General features: G+C 40.4%; 1 protein-coding gene across 1 annotated transcript in view; it reads right to left on the bottom strand.

The window, feature by feature from the left end:
* Window positions 1–14,002, bottom strand: part of SVEP1 (sushi, von Willebrand factor type A, EGF and pentraxin domain containing 1) — a 165,071-nt gene that overhangs the window by 130,049 nt on the left and 21,020 nt on the right. The window contains exons 2-3 of the mRNA XM_066367462.1: window positions 6,701–6,956; window positions 3,527–3,703 (exon numbers count right to left, since the gene is read on the bottom strand). Coding sequence (XP_066223559.1) covers window positions 3,527–3,703; window positions 6,701–6,956 — 433 coding nt within the window. The remainder of the gene's footprint in view (window positions 1–3,526; window positions 3,704–6,700; window positions 6,957–14,002) is intronic.

Genomic DNA, 14,002 nt, shown 5'->3' with positions numbered 1-14,002 from the left:
ATAATCAATAGGCTTAATAATTAATGTAGGTAAAAAGCTTTGTTCCAGGAGCTGCATGCATGAATAGGCCTACGTGACTTCCCAAGGCTCAACGCAATCCACCTTTGTGCCCCAGGCCCAGAGGATGCACAAACAAGATGGTATCTATGCCCCATGCTCCAAGAATACAATGTCCACTAGCAAGGACGCAGATAAAGACTTGCTGGTCAGCAGATAAAGAAACACTAGAAGAACCCTGGACTACAACTTTTTATCTAATTAAATTCCCCCTAAATCCAAACCTCTTACCCACCCCTTTCTTCCTCTTATATATCTGTTGGCTGAGATGAGGTGTTAAGACGGTTTTTGGGTACAGAATCCCTGTTTTCTCAGATTGCTGGCCATCAGAATAAAGCGCCCATAAAGATTCAAATCATGTCTCTACTTATTTGGTTGAGTGGTAACAGGCAGCATGAAGGCAGATATTTTTCTGGTGTCAGTGATATAAGAATAAACTGTTTTGCACACTAATAACTGTAAACCTACTTTAGTCCACTCTGGCATATGCACACACATATTTATATACTTCTACATACACAAATATCAGTATATATCAACATGTGTGTATGCATGTGTATATGTATATAAAAGTACATCATTATTAAGCCCATTTTACAAAAGGAACTGAGAATCAATCATCCAAAATCACATAGTTTGTCATCAGCAGACGTTGAATTTGAGCCAGACCGTTCTTTGTTTCCAAACACTTTGAGTACAGTTCAGTGTCTATGGAAAAGCAATGGGTACAAGAAGCTATTTTCAAAAATGCAAAATAAGTGATGTGGTATCTTGGAAATAACAGGACTTAGAGGAAAGTGTTCTACATCCTTCCCAGGTCCTGCTGATGGCTGGATATACCATCTTGAGCAAAATACTCATCTTTCTCGAAACCTTAATTTCCTCTTGTAAAATGAGGGGTTTAGAGGAGATAATCTCTAAGGTTTCTTTTGGCTCTCGAGAGGAACGATTTGCTTCTGAAAGGCGTTGTTTCTTCAATGAGGATAAATACTCAGAATTCCACCTACTCCAAATGAAAGGTAACATTCTCTCCTGCAGCAGTAAACAACTATGGTCTGTCCAGTCGTCCTTCAGATCTTAGCTTAGAGAGGGTACGAGCTTAGTCTATCCGTACCCGGAGTCCCTTCTTGAAACCATGGGCATTTTTATTCAATAGCATACATCACAGTGTGCATTTACAAAATGATTTGTGCGATTAGATGGTAAGTTCTAAGAAGGCAGAAACCATGTCTGTCTGCTCACCCCTGAGCAGCCTGCATGGATTCAGTACCTGGCGATGGCATGGAGAAAGGGCTCAATGCCATTTGTCAACTAAGCAGATTTTAAAGGCGCTCACGGCTTCCAGATTCTCGGGACTAGATGATTTAGAGCTAATACTTCTTTCTGCCCTTCCAAGAAAAAAGACCCTGGTCGTGAGTCTTTCATGCCCCAGAAAGGATATAATTTACTTATTTTCTCGCAGCTCCTGGCATGCTGGAGAAGCCAGGGATAAGCCCTGCCTCCTACAACTATGTACAGTCACAGAGTACGTCTCGGAGTTCTGATACCACTTTTCCTAATGCCTGAGATACAGAGACTGAAGTTGACAATATGAACACATATTGATGCAACCATATCTAGTTTAGACGTTGCATGTAAGAAAGTGTTAAACTGAGGCTTATGAATCTAAAAGGAGGGATGGATAAATGAAGCCTTCTGTGCTCGGTGTCCTTGGCGAGAAGCAGCAGCAAAAGTGCTCCTGTCTCCGACTGAGGCTCTGCTGGCAGGCTTACCCACTTCATACAGTTTACAGACTGCTGTGCCTTTCCGCCTGGAATGTGCCACTGGTAATAGCCACAGCTGCCTGGGTATCTGGGGGCAGTGGGTTTGCGAACCGCCCCCTCTCTTCCTGCAGCTCTTCCCCTGGGGTGCAAGATTCCTGTGCCCTGGGGCAGTGGGGGCTGCCAGGCGGCCCTACAGCAGTGGCTTGTTGGCAGGGAGCAGTTCAGCCTGGGACCACACGGAAGGCAGACATGCTGACGACAGCACGCAGCAAGAAAATAAGAGCTTTTGCGCCTGTGTTTGGTGGGCTAGGATGGGAGGGGGCGTTGGGGACAGCGCCAAGCGAGGCTGCTGAAGGAAGTGTGGGAAGATTCAAAGGGAGGCATTTCGCCAACTCAGAGGCAGTTAGGCAAATCCCCTCCCCCCCCCACCCTATTTCTGCTTAAATGAGAAATGCTCTGGGTCAAGCAGGAGCAGGGTCAAAAAAGCAGTGATTCTGCCGGGTGAACGTGGATGGTTGGACCCAGGAAGGCTGTGTCTGCCGGCTGGGATCAGAGCCCAGGACGGGAAAAGAAATTAAGGGAAAGGAGATGAGGGGCAGCAAGATGAAAAGAGAGTAAAAGAAGAACACCAGAGGAAATGTCCTATGGGAAGAAGAAGAGGAGGAGGAAGAGACAACAGGGCATGGAGACAAGGGAGAACCACGATTCTGCATTGCAGAGCAGGCCCACCTTCCAAACGCCAGAACCATGTTCCCATGACACAGGCAATGACAGACCACATGGCACAGTCTAAAATAACCCCGCTGCTCCTAATGTTTCTGCTGGCTGTCCATTTCCATGGGACTGCATTTTTCCCAAACAGCAAATCACAGAAGAGCTACAAGTTATATGTACACTGTATATAAAGTTGCTGCTGCCGAACCCAAGAATCCTGTCATTCTTCTTGCCTTTCTAAGGACATGTTTAAACTATCAGGGTCCTCTGCTAACGAAAGCCAGAGGAGATAAAATTACAAATATCGATGAAGCAAGTTTCATGTTGAGGTGGTGTCACTTTCAGAGCTTTCTGAAGTCCCTTTGTGGAGACCCGTGAAGAGCTAAAAAACCATCGAGTGAATGTTGCATTTGTGTGCGTGTGACAATCCCAGAAGTTAATGGGGCCTGAGGACCAGAATCCCACTGGCTTCGAACTCATCCAGAGACTGAGCCATATTTCTGCCTAAGTGCTTAGAGCACAGATTTAGCAACTGATCAATTACAAAGAAGAGGACACCCCCCCCCAAACCCTCCCAACCCAGTTCTGAACCAAGGCTTCCAGGGGCTTTGCCAGCTCCCATTCTTCCTCTTGGAACTCTGCCACCACATGAACACACCCAGGCTAGCCTGATGGCGCCTGAGAGACCGCATAAAGGACCGCCTAGTGGTCCCAGACAAAGCCATTTTAGACCAAACTCCAGCCAGCTGGTCCTAAAACATATAAGAGAACTCAGCGAAGATGAGCCGCGCAGCCTGCCCAACTCACAGCTAATGGCAAACGTACGAGTCGACAAGCTGAGACCCAAACAGCTAGCTGCCCAGGTAAGTACTTAGTGTTTCAAGCCCTTGAGATTTGCGATCATTTTTGTTGTTGTTGTTGTTGTTGTTGTTGTTGTTTTATAACCACAGCAACAGATAACTGATAGAATTAGGCTCAGACTAGAGACTCACCTGTGCATTCATCCTGCAGACCTTTCCCATAATGCCCCTTTTCACAGACGCACTCAAATTGACCTGTGTGCGTTCCACATTTGCAGCTTGCCATTCGGTCACAGCAGTCTCTGCCGGCTTCGCATAGATAGGAGCAATGGGACATCTCCTCTTGAATAAAACTCCCAGAGGGCAGATCTACCCAGGACAGAGGGTAATAAAAAAAAATGAATTAAGAGTTGAACGTTACAGCTCTAGTTACTAAAATTTAAGTGCAAGCTGGAAAAAGTATTTTTTCACATTCATTAATTCCCAGCTGCTCCACTCCCACCCCCAGATGAATGTGTGTTTCTTGCACTAACACGGACTGGGGATTTGTTGCGGCCAGTTATTTCAGACTGGGACCTCATCGTGAGTTCTCGAGGCCATGCGGGGTCAGACAGAAATTAAGTACTTCAGGGAGTAATCTCCAGATGCAGGAGGAAGTAATGCAGTCGGTCCTACAGGTCACTCCTCTGGCTTCCACACCAGCAGCGCTCCACTGCTTCGGTATTCCCAAAATCCTTGCCCAAATACATAAATAAAACTCTAGTCCTGACTGTTGCATAAGGGCGTTGCTGTGAGCTACTGACCAACGGATAAATACCATCCCTTGTATAGCCATTCAGTTAAAGACTCACTGGTGCCACACAAGTTGAATAATAGAACCAGGATCTGGTTTCTCTCTCAGTTTTAAGTAAAGCATCATGTTTTATGTAAATGGAGATAATTCTGATTTACTTGAACCATGCTCTGAAGTGAGGCATTCTGGGAATTCAACAGCTCAGAGCAGTTCATAAAGGAACTTTACAAGGCAGGGTACAGTGGAATATGACTGATCCAGAACGGATAATCTAAATCAGGCAAACAATAAGTTCCATTTGCTGTTGAAGAAGTTGAAAAGTCTTAGCCCAAATTCCAGTGCTAGGTCCATGCTGCTAGGGAGGCCCAGATACAGTGATGGGCCCCTAGTAGGAACCCAAATGGGTGAGTTTCAGCAAGATACCTGGACTGCATTGAGTGCCTGGAAAGGAGACTAGTGATGGCCTGTATTATGGGACATCTGTCCCTATGCCTGATGACTCTGAATGATAGATAGGAAAAAGTGAAGGGAAGACCCCAGCTCTAAGGAAAAGAGACCAGTACAACCAGGCAGCCCATTAAGGCTCTATCCAATAGACCATGGTGTAGGTAAAGGGTCTGCAATACAGGCACTTAGTTCTGAGACATTGGGCCACAAGCTTATCTGGCAAAAGAGCAACTCAGGGAGCAAGAGAACTCTAGCTATGAAGATTGGTGCATTGGCGCTCAGGACTGGGAGAGAGATAAGTGAACAAGTTACATACAGGGAAGGCTTCGATTCTGTAACCTGTCTCTATTTAGAATGGCCAGAAACATGGATGGTCTTGAGACCAAGAGCAATGGGACATCTCCTCTTTTGAGGAGATGATGGGAGATGGAGAGATCCAAGGGTAGATCCATCCAAATTGAAAGTGACTTCAGAGAACACAGGGCTGGGGAAATGAGGCTCATTGCCTTTGATCCAATCTTTTTTTTTTTTTTTCAGTAAAACAGGATCTTTCCTTACCAAATATAGAAACTCAATCAGAGTATTACATATTCTAAATATTAGATTATTATAATAAAAGAAATGCCTTCCAAAACTCTGTTGCGATATTGTAATCAAAAGAAGGTTCGGTCTTAATATGAGTTCTGGGTCAACTCATATTAAGGCGGAAGGCCCCAATCCAACAAGACAGGGAGGGGGATGGTGGACTGGAAATTACTCCTGTCCAAAACAGCTAACAACACCGATAATTTCATAATTCCATCTAGAAACACAATCACCTGTCTTCCCATTCAACATATCACTTTCCCCCAAGATTAGGAGAAATTAAGAAAAACCCAGTTACTGTAGTGCCATGGGCTGAACACTATACTTGGTGCAATTTTAAATATTTTATTTAATCCTCCTCATAAAACTATGTTATATATTATAACATCTCCATTAAAATAGCAGAGGAAACTGAAGTTCATAGATTTTAGATTAATTGCTTAAGCTAATAATAATGGACAGGGCTTAGTATCATCGGCCCTCAGTAACATTGAAAATCACTTTATGTGCATTAACTCATTCAATTCTTTCAATAATCCTATGTAGCAGGTGCTATTTTCATTCCCTGTTTTATTGACAAGAAATTTAAGGAGTGCAAAAGTTAAATAGTTTGCCAAAAGCCACTCAGCTAGTGCATGACTGAGTGGGATTTTTTTTGCTTACCTATAGCTAGCCTGAAATTTTGCCCTAGACTCTTCTCTCGGAACTATGGTATGTCTGATCTGCTTATTATGAGCATCATGAATTGATTGAAACTTCGTGTTGCTGTGATTTGCCCATCAAAGCAAGTCTTTCACAAGGGTACCTGCCAGGATCCAGTCTGGTTTGCTACCTGGCTTTGGTCTGAGACCAGATCTCCCATCATCTACTCCCAATCTCCGCTTTCTCTTGTATCTCACCAAGACACATGCCATATCACACGTGGAAGTCCGTCTGACTTACACCGTACAACTAAACAACTTTATAAATGTGTACAAAGAATTCTAATGGATGGATTTACTGATTTAATTCCCTGTTGGGGCGATACTCTTCAGCTCTTATGTAGCTTATACAATATATCTTTAAACTTTCAGGTCTAGAGGAATGTGTAAAGCATTTACTTTCCTTATGTCTTCATGCGTATTTCTGGAAACATTCTGGTGCGATTCACTGTGCATATCTCTGAATGTTTACTTCATCTTTCCGGAGAACTGTAATTGAGACCTAAGTCACAGCTTCCCACTCTGTGTGTGGCCTCAAAACACACCTAAACTCATTCCATTGATTCTAAAGGTGCCTGGTGGAAGCTTATGGATATTTTAGTGAAAATATATCACAGCTGTTAAAAAACAACAACAACAACAAATATTGTTGTTGCAAGGTCAGAATGTCATCTCTATTCATGAAGTTCAACACATCTCAGAATGCACGAAGGACACCCGGGCAACATGCTCGGCAACGACTTCACGGGGTTGGGTATTACCCTCCAGTGGGTTTCAGGCAGTAAGAGAGAAGGAGCCCCCATTTAAACGCACCATCTTCTGCCATGAGGCTTTCCTTACCTTCGTGGAGTGCCCTGCGAGCTAAAGCCTCAAATTCTTCAAAACTGTGGAGCAGGTAGCAGTGCTCCTCCTTTGGAGGGGAAGCCATGTCATTCAGTTCTCGAATGTTTCCTTGCCATATGCCAATCGTGAAGATCTCCACTCCAAAATCTCGCAGCAGGGCTGCCACTGGCCTAGGATCTCCGCCATTGGAATAGCCATCAGTGATGAGGAAGATCACTTTCGTCGCATTTTCTCTGGCATGACGAAGAATTTGCTGTAATATAACAGAGAAAGCTGGAATGAGTTTGTAGTGCATTGACCTGCTATGTGCTCCCCTTTCTGATGTAGAACAGTATCTGTGATGATCATTAGCATGTCACAGAGTGAGGACAGGAACGTTGATTGTGGAAAGAAACAGGCACAGACTAGAGTCTGTGATGGTCTCACAGAGCCACAAAAACCTTAGAGGAATTTAAAAATATTATCAGCAACAGCAGCACTGCCATAGACCTTGCAAATGAAGAACAGCAGATTCATATGAAATGAATGTTTATTAATATTATCACTATTATAAAACTTTTTTTTTTCAGGCTCTCAAACCATGAACTAAAGCTGACTCCCTGTATCTCCATACAACCACATCTATCTGTCTGTCTGTCTTTCTATCTCCCTCCACCGCATGATCCTACACCAAAAGCCTAACTATAGGAAAATGTAAGCGACTGTCTTTTCCGGAGTTAACAATGGCCAGCCTGCTTTCAATATTTGTTTTTCCACTGCTCCTCCAATATTGCAGAACTAATTTAGTACTTCATCTTTTTTACTGGGACCACCCAGTATTAGCACAAAATCAGCTGTTATTGGTGATGTCCTATCTTCATGAGAAAATGCTGATTTACTCAACCCAACCCTTGGGCTTTATTATTTTAGGACAAGTGAGTTATGATTTGTACATGTTATGGGCTATTCCTTTTCCAGAGACAGAAGAAAAAAAAACCTTTTTTAAAAGGTATCTATTTATTGTCACTGATACTTTGTAACATCAAACTGGCAAGGCAGGAGGAATCCAGCAGTGACTCTGTCATTGTAACTCAATTGCTTGTACGTAGTTGTTGCTTTTCATTATAATTGGACCAGAAAGGTAAAGAAGTACCAGAGTATATTTTCTAGCAAGTTTTTAGAAGGCATTCAATGTTTAATAGGCAGTAATTCAAGAAACACTACATTGAGAAAGTAGTCAGGAAGAGCAACAATTAAATTCTACATTTTGTTACAGTATAAAGGAGATGATATGATTTTTAAAAAAACTTTGTCTCAATTCATTTTAAGGGGCAGACTCAGCTATAAGACCCAGATTCTCTTAGATTATAAAATTCATGTTTATAGAAAGCATTCTTTATAAGTGTATAATCATTAGGTCTTGATTCAAATCCAATCATCCTTGTCAAATCTTTTAGTGTTTGTGAGCTAAAGATAACGCTGTCAAACCTGAATTTAAAGATAATTCAAGTAAACAAAAAATGACTCTGGGGAACATCTGGAAAGCCAGTAATTTGAGAAGAGATATTTAAATACTTCAGCTCCTCCTTCTCAAAAACCTACTGTGACTATGAGCTATTAAAGGTTACAAAGGGCATGCCAAAGAGAATCAGAAACCAGCTAAAGAAGCTCTTTCTGCTCAAATAAATAGTAACATAAGTATTAATAAAATAATAATTGGAATGGATGAAATGTATAAAGTACTATATATATATACACATATATAGGAACACACACAGACACATTTCTTTTCTTTTTTAAAATTTTTTTAAGTGAGCAGCAGGGAGGCAGAGGCAGACTCTCGCATGTGCCCCAACCGGGATCCACCTGGCAAGCCCCCTATGGGGCAGTGCTCTGCCCATCTTGGGCCATTGCTCCATTGCCCAGCAACTGAGCTATTTTAGGGCCTGAGGTGAGACCATGGAGCCATCCTCAGCACCTGGGGCCAAATTGTTCCAACCAAGCCATGTCTGCATGAGGGAAAGAGAGAGATTGAGAGAGAGAAGGAGAGGGGGAGGGGTGGAGAAGCAGATGGTTGCTTTTCCTGTGTGCCCTGACTGGGAATCAAGCTTGGGACATCCACATGCAGGGCCAATGCTCCGCCACTGAGCCAACCGCCCAGGGCCCACATTTTCAGTTATTACACACCCCAGGCAAAAGCCCTACCAATTGCAATGGACTGAAATACACACACACACACACACACACACACACACAATTATTTTTTCATTCAGTACTAGCTCTGGGGAAAAATCCAATAATTTGTTATGAATGGCATGAAGCTAGATAGTATTTTGTCTCTAAAACTGTATGTTAGTATTTACAGAGTAACTCCTTATTCTAGTACTCCAAGATGTGTTTACACCATTCTTGCCCTTGACTAAGTGATAGACTCTTTCTTTCCAAGCTGTTCCACTCTGGAATCATAATCCAGCCTCCATGGACACCCCCCTCTGCTTTTGCTCATTTTGATTACTCTTCTCTTCTCCAAGACCATGGCAGCTAACTGTAAACAAGACACTAAAAAAGTGAGAATGTTGATGGAAAGGAGAGAGGGAGAAAAAGTAAATATTTTTTTTCAGTACGGTATTCTTGACAGTGCCTGGCCCAGAGTATGTACTCGTAAATATTTATTCAATGAATTAATTAATGAATGAGTGGCGCTGATAAACTCTAGGATACACTGCAGATACTTACTTGGGTGAGTTGGTTTGAGTGAGCCATAGGGATGTATGGAATATTGTGTGTGTGTGTGTGTGTGTGTGTGCATACACGTGTGCTGTATTTTGTAGTGTTGCACAAAAAAAAAAAGATAAATTTCTCTTTTTGTGCCTTTATAGTTCTCCTGATGTGAACAAATCCTATCTTGCAATATTAATCTTAGCTTATTGTCAATAACATTTCTCAACATCCACGTTAGGGTTTAGCGGAGATTTCTTGCTGTACTACTGCATACGTAAAGAATACTTTAAGCTGTGATTCTAACTTTCTTTTGTTCTTGCGGGAAATGGGTTGATATTTACAGGAACCATTATATCTGTTGGCAAGGCAATATATTAACCGTAAAATAGGAAGAAGAATAGTAGGACTAGTAGTCCAAGCAAAGAATTACACAAGACCTGGGTTCGGAATGTACTTTAAAGACAGGAGAAGTAGATAATTTACGGAAAATCATGTGTCCCCCCCCATCTTTGTGCTTCATTGTACCCAAATAAAGACATAATTCAATAAAAACATTTTTCATCTGTGGTCATTTCTGTGGAATGTGGCAGAAGCCTAACACTGGATTCCTATTTAGTGTTCCTGAAATATTTTACACCATTATGTCTCCTGTGTTTAAGGCATTTAAGAAATAGAACTTTTGGGTCCAAGAGACTGAATGAGGGAAACCCTTTGCTGCCAAAGAAAAACTCAACATGAACTGTGTATGGTAAAAGGTTATCACCATCTGTATTGTATCAAGCCTCTGATTAGCTTGTATAAATATCTGGCAGGGAAGTAAGCTCCCCTTGTCCAGCAATAGTCATTAGAATGATAAAAATGCAGGGTTGTGTAACATTGTTCTAACACCCGAGATCCATCACCGTTACACAAGACTGCAACTCCCCCCAACCCCCACAGAAGTCAGGCCGCAAGAGAACTATTTTGAAAAATGGTCTCAAAAGAAAGAGAGAGGTCACAACAAATCAGACTTGGGGACAATATTTGCCCTTGGACTCCATTAATTAGCTACATGCGGATACAATTCCAACTGTGGTCCAACCTCAGCTGTGATAAACTGTCGCAGCCAACCTTGAGTGAGGATAGTAACTCAAGACAGAGAACCTCATAAGTCATCCCTTAAAAAATATGACTTTCATGAACTGTTACCTATAGTGAGTACATCAGAGCCACTCTCCTGCAGAGAGCAGAAAACCAGTAAATTATATCAGTGTTTCAACTTGTTTTCCACATTTGTTTTTCTTTGTTAGGAAACATTCACTACAAACAAGACACCATCAGCTACAGTTATAATACTTACCTCACCTTCAAATTCTAAAATTTTCACCAAGCCTCATCTGTTATCGAGTTAATATTTTTAACTTGAATACCTAAATATTTTCCAACTTAAGAAATACTTATTAATATGTTTGAATGGTATTTCTGGGAAAAGAAGTTATGTATGCATCTGTTGGCTCCTCGTTTTCTGGACTTCATCTATTCTATTCTTTTTTTCATTTGTATCTCATCTTATTTCCTTCTGGATTTGGTGGGAATGTCTCGAGTTTTTCTTCCACATCACTATTTGGTTCTATGCAATGTTGTTCCGCTTCCCTTCTACTCCTAATGAAGAATGAATTCTGGCATTGCATTTCTTTGCCTTGTTATTGTGGACAAAAGAGCAGCCACAAACTAAACCTGACAAGCTCCGGGGAGACCAGATGGCAGGCCCAATAAACGCAGAGAGCCACGGTCAGAACCACAGTGGATGATCTGAGTGTAAAAATTCCTCACTAAAAGCAGGTCATGGGGGGGTTGTGACATCCTAGGCCTGTAGCTTCCCTGACAAAGGTCAGTCTTTACATTAAATGAGTCTGCCTATTTTGCACCTAAGGTGAACATACCTTTGAAATATCAGAGTCATCTCGTTTTCCAGGGCACAAACACCAGCACCAGAGTACGTGACCGTAGACCCCACATTGCTAATTTGTTGCCCACATACCATCTGTGTGCTGTAAAGGTTACTTAACTAGGCTGTACTTGCCAATGAAAAAGAAGCATTTGTCTCTCAGTACTGCTGTTTATCTAGTTTTAGAGATATCTCTTTCTTTTCTCCCACCCCCTTAAATCTACCACCAAAGGATTTCATGGAATCTTTCTTATATCTCCTTTGATTCTAAGGCATAAAATGAGCTTCAAAACTGTCATTCTCAGGAGCATTTTCTCAATCCGTTAAGAGTTTTGTTCCTGGCAATTTTCAGTTTTGGTTCAAGCAAACTCATAAAAAAATCTCCATAGGTTTGGGCATTTCTTATGTTAACATTACAATGTTTCTTTATTGTACACAGTTCTCTATATTTGTTTCCAGCCAGTTTGGTTTTCCTTTCAGTCCTCATTTCTCATCTCCATTTTCAATGTCTTATTTACCTATGGTTAGGCGCACATAGCAAAATAAGATGTAGGGCTGTTTCTCCCAGTGAATTCTTGAACTTCATTTATACCTTATATTTTACCTTTTTGAGCAGAAATTTTTCAAAGAAGTCAGGTAGAAGGCTATTTCCTCCTTTTTTCCCTCATCATGAATGAAGAGATATGTCTAGTCACAGTGATTGCAATGAACAATTTAGAATACATGGTTATAAACTATTATTATTATTAAAACAAACTAATAACCCATCCAAGTAGTCACTGATAAGTGTTAAAAACAAGCCACACATGGTATCTATTTGAAAACAGACAGTTTAGATCCTCACTGTCCAATAGAATTTTCTGTGACAAGTGACATGTTATCTGCTCTGTTCCATAGCCACCAACCACATGCAGCTACTGAACACTTTAAATGAACTTATTGCAACTGAGGAACTGAATTTATAATCTTGCTTAATTGTAATTTGTTTATATTTAAATAGCCACCTCCAGTTAGAGGCTACACTATTGGACAATGAAGGTAAAGATAGTATATCCTCACCCCAGGAGGAAATGAAAATATTGAGTAAACTCAAGAACTGCAAAATCAACTAGAAGTTTAGAAAAATATATCATTTAATACAGATATAAGAAGAAAATAAACACAATTGAATGTTGCTTTCATGGCTATGATTTAGAAAAGTCACAGCCTCTACGGAAGCAAGAACTAAAAGCCGTAGGAAGAGAACAGGCTAAGATGGAAGCAATGATGGGTAGAAGGAGAGGGAGTTGATTAAGAAAATAATGCAAGGAAATCCAAAATACAGTGAATGACTTAGAAATCCACACTGCTAATAGTAGATACAATGTCAGAAATTTAAACTGATAGCACAAACTTTAGTGTGGAAAACTTCTACTAATCTGACTTATAAACAGAGAAGCACAATTCTAAAATACTTCCAAACAGAATTCAAAGACTTTCACCGTTATTCAATAAAGTTTATTCCTTGAATGCAGAAATAAAATTAGTAAGACTTCTGTTATAATACAACACAGTAATTGTCCCAAGCAAAAGAAAATAATAAGCCAAGATGCTATAAAGCAGGGGTCGGGAACCTTTTTGGCTGAGAGAGCCCTGAACGCCACATATTTTAAAATGTAATTCTGTGAGAGCCATACAATGACCCATATATGTTACACATTATCCAATAAAAATTTGGTGTTGTCCCGGAGGACAGCTGTGATTGGCTCCAGCCACCACAACCATGAACATGAGCGGTAGGAAATGAATGGATTGTTAATACATGAGAATGTTTTATATTTTTAACATTATTGTTATTTTTATTAAAGATTTATCTGTGAGCCAGATGCAGCCATCAAAAGAGCCACATCTGGCTCACAAGCCATAGGTTCCCGACCCCTGCTATAAAGGAATTGAATAAAATAAATTTCTGCTCTTTTACTGAATAAAAAAATTAGAAATAAAAAGATATCTCACTCATATGATATATTACGTATCTCAAAGCAACAATGTAAATTATGCTTAATTGTGAAATTATCTCCCAACTACAGAAGAAATAATCAGTCATTCTAAGTATTTTCACTATTCTTTAAAGTCCTTTGAAATTTCTAGCCAAGGCAAAAATCACAAAACCATAATAAGTATTGCACTTCTTAAAGCTTCTGCCCCTTCCCCCAAATTCAAAACTAGAAAGCAAGGAACAAACTGCAAAATGTATAACTCATGCTTATCAAATAAAGTATTAAGTTCCTTAAAATATAAAAAACTTTTACATATCTCTAAGAGAAAAGAAAGAGAAAAATAACAGACATGTAAGTGTTTTGACCAAACAAAATGAAGACCAAAAAATTTTTTTATTTTTGTCAGAAAATGTGAAAAACATTAAATTTCACTAATAACCAAAATAATATGTTAAATAATAGCAATACTATATATTTTTTTTACTTCTTAAATGACCAAAGATTTTTTTTAAATTCTAATTGTAGATATCTGGTGAAACAGATACTTCTTTTGGGAATGCCAGCTGGGCTGGTAATATTTGCAGCAGTTTGACAAAGTGACCAAAGCCTTAAAAATTTTACACTATCTGAACTTAAATTCTACATCTAAGGATATCTTAAGAAAACAAACATGGATACACACAAAAAAAAATG

This window comes from Saccopteryx leptura, chromosome 2 (assembly GCF_036850995.1).
Source record: "Saccopteryx leptura isolate mSacLep1 chromosome 2, mSacLep1_pri_phased_curated, whole genome shotgun sequence".
NCBI classification, from domain to species: domain Eukaryota; kingdom Metazoa; phylum Chordata; class Mammalia; order Chiroptera; family Emballonuridae; genus Saccopteryx; species Saccopteryx leptura.
Note: the sequence above shows the minus strand (reverse complement) of the source record. Positions and strands in the feature narration are given on the sequence as shown.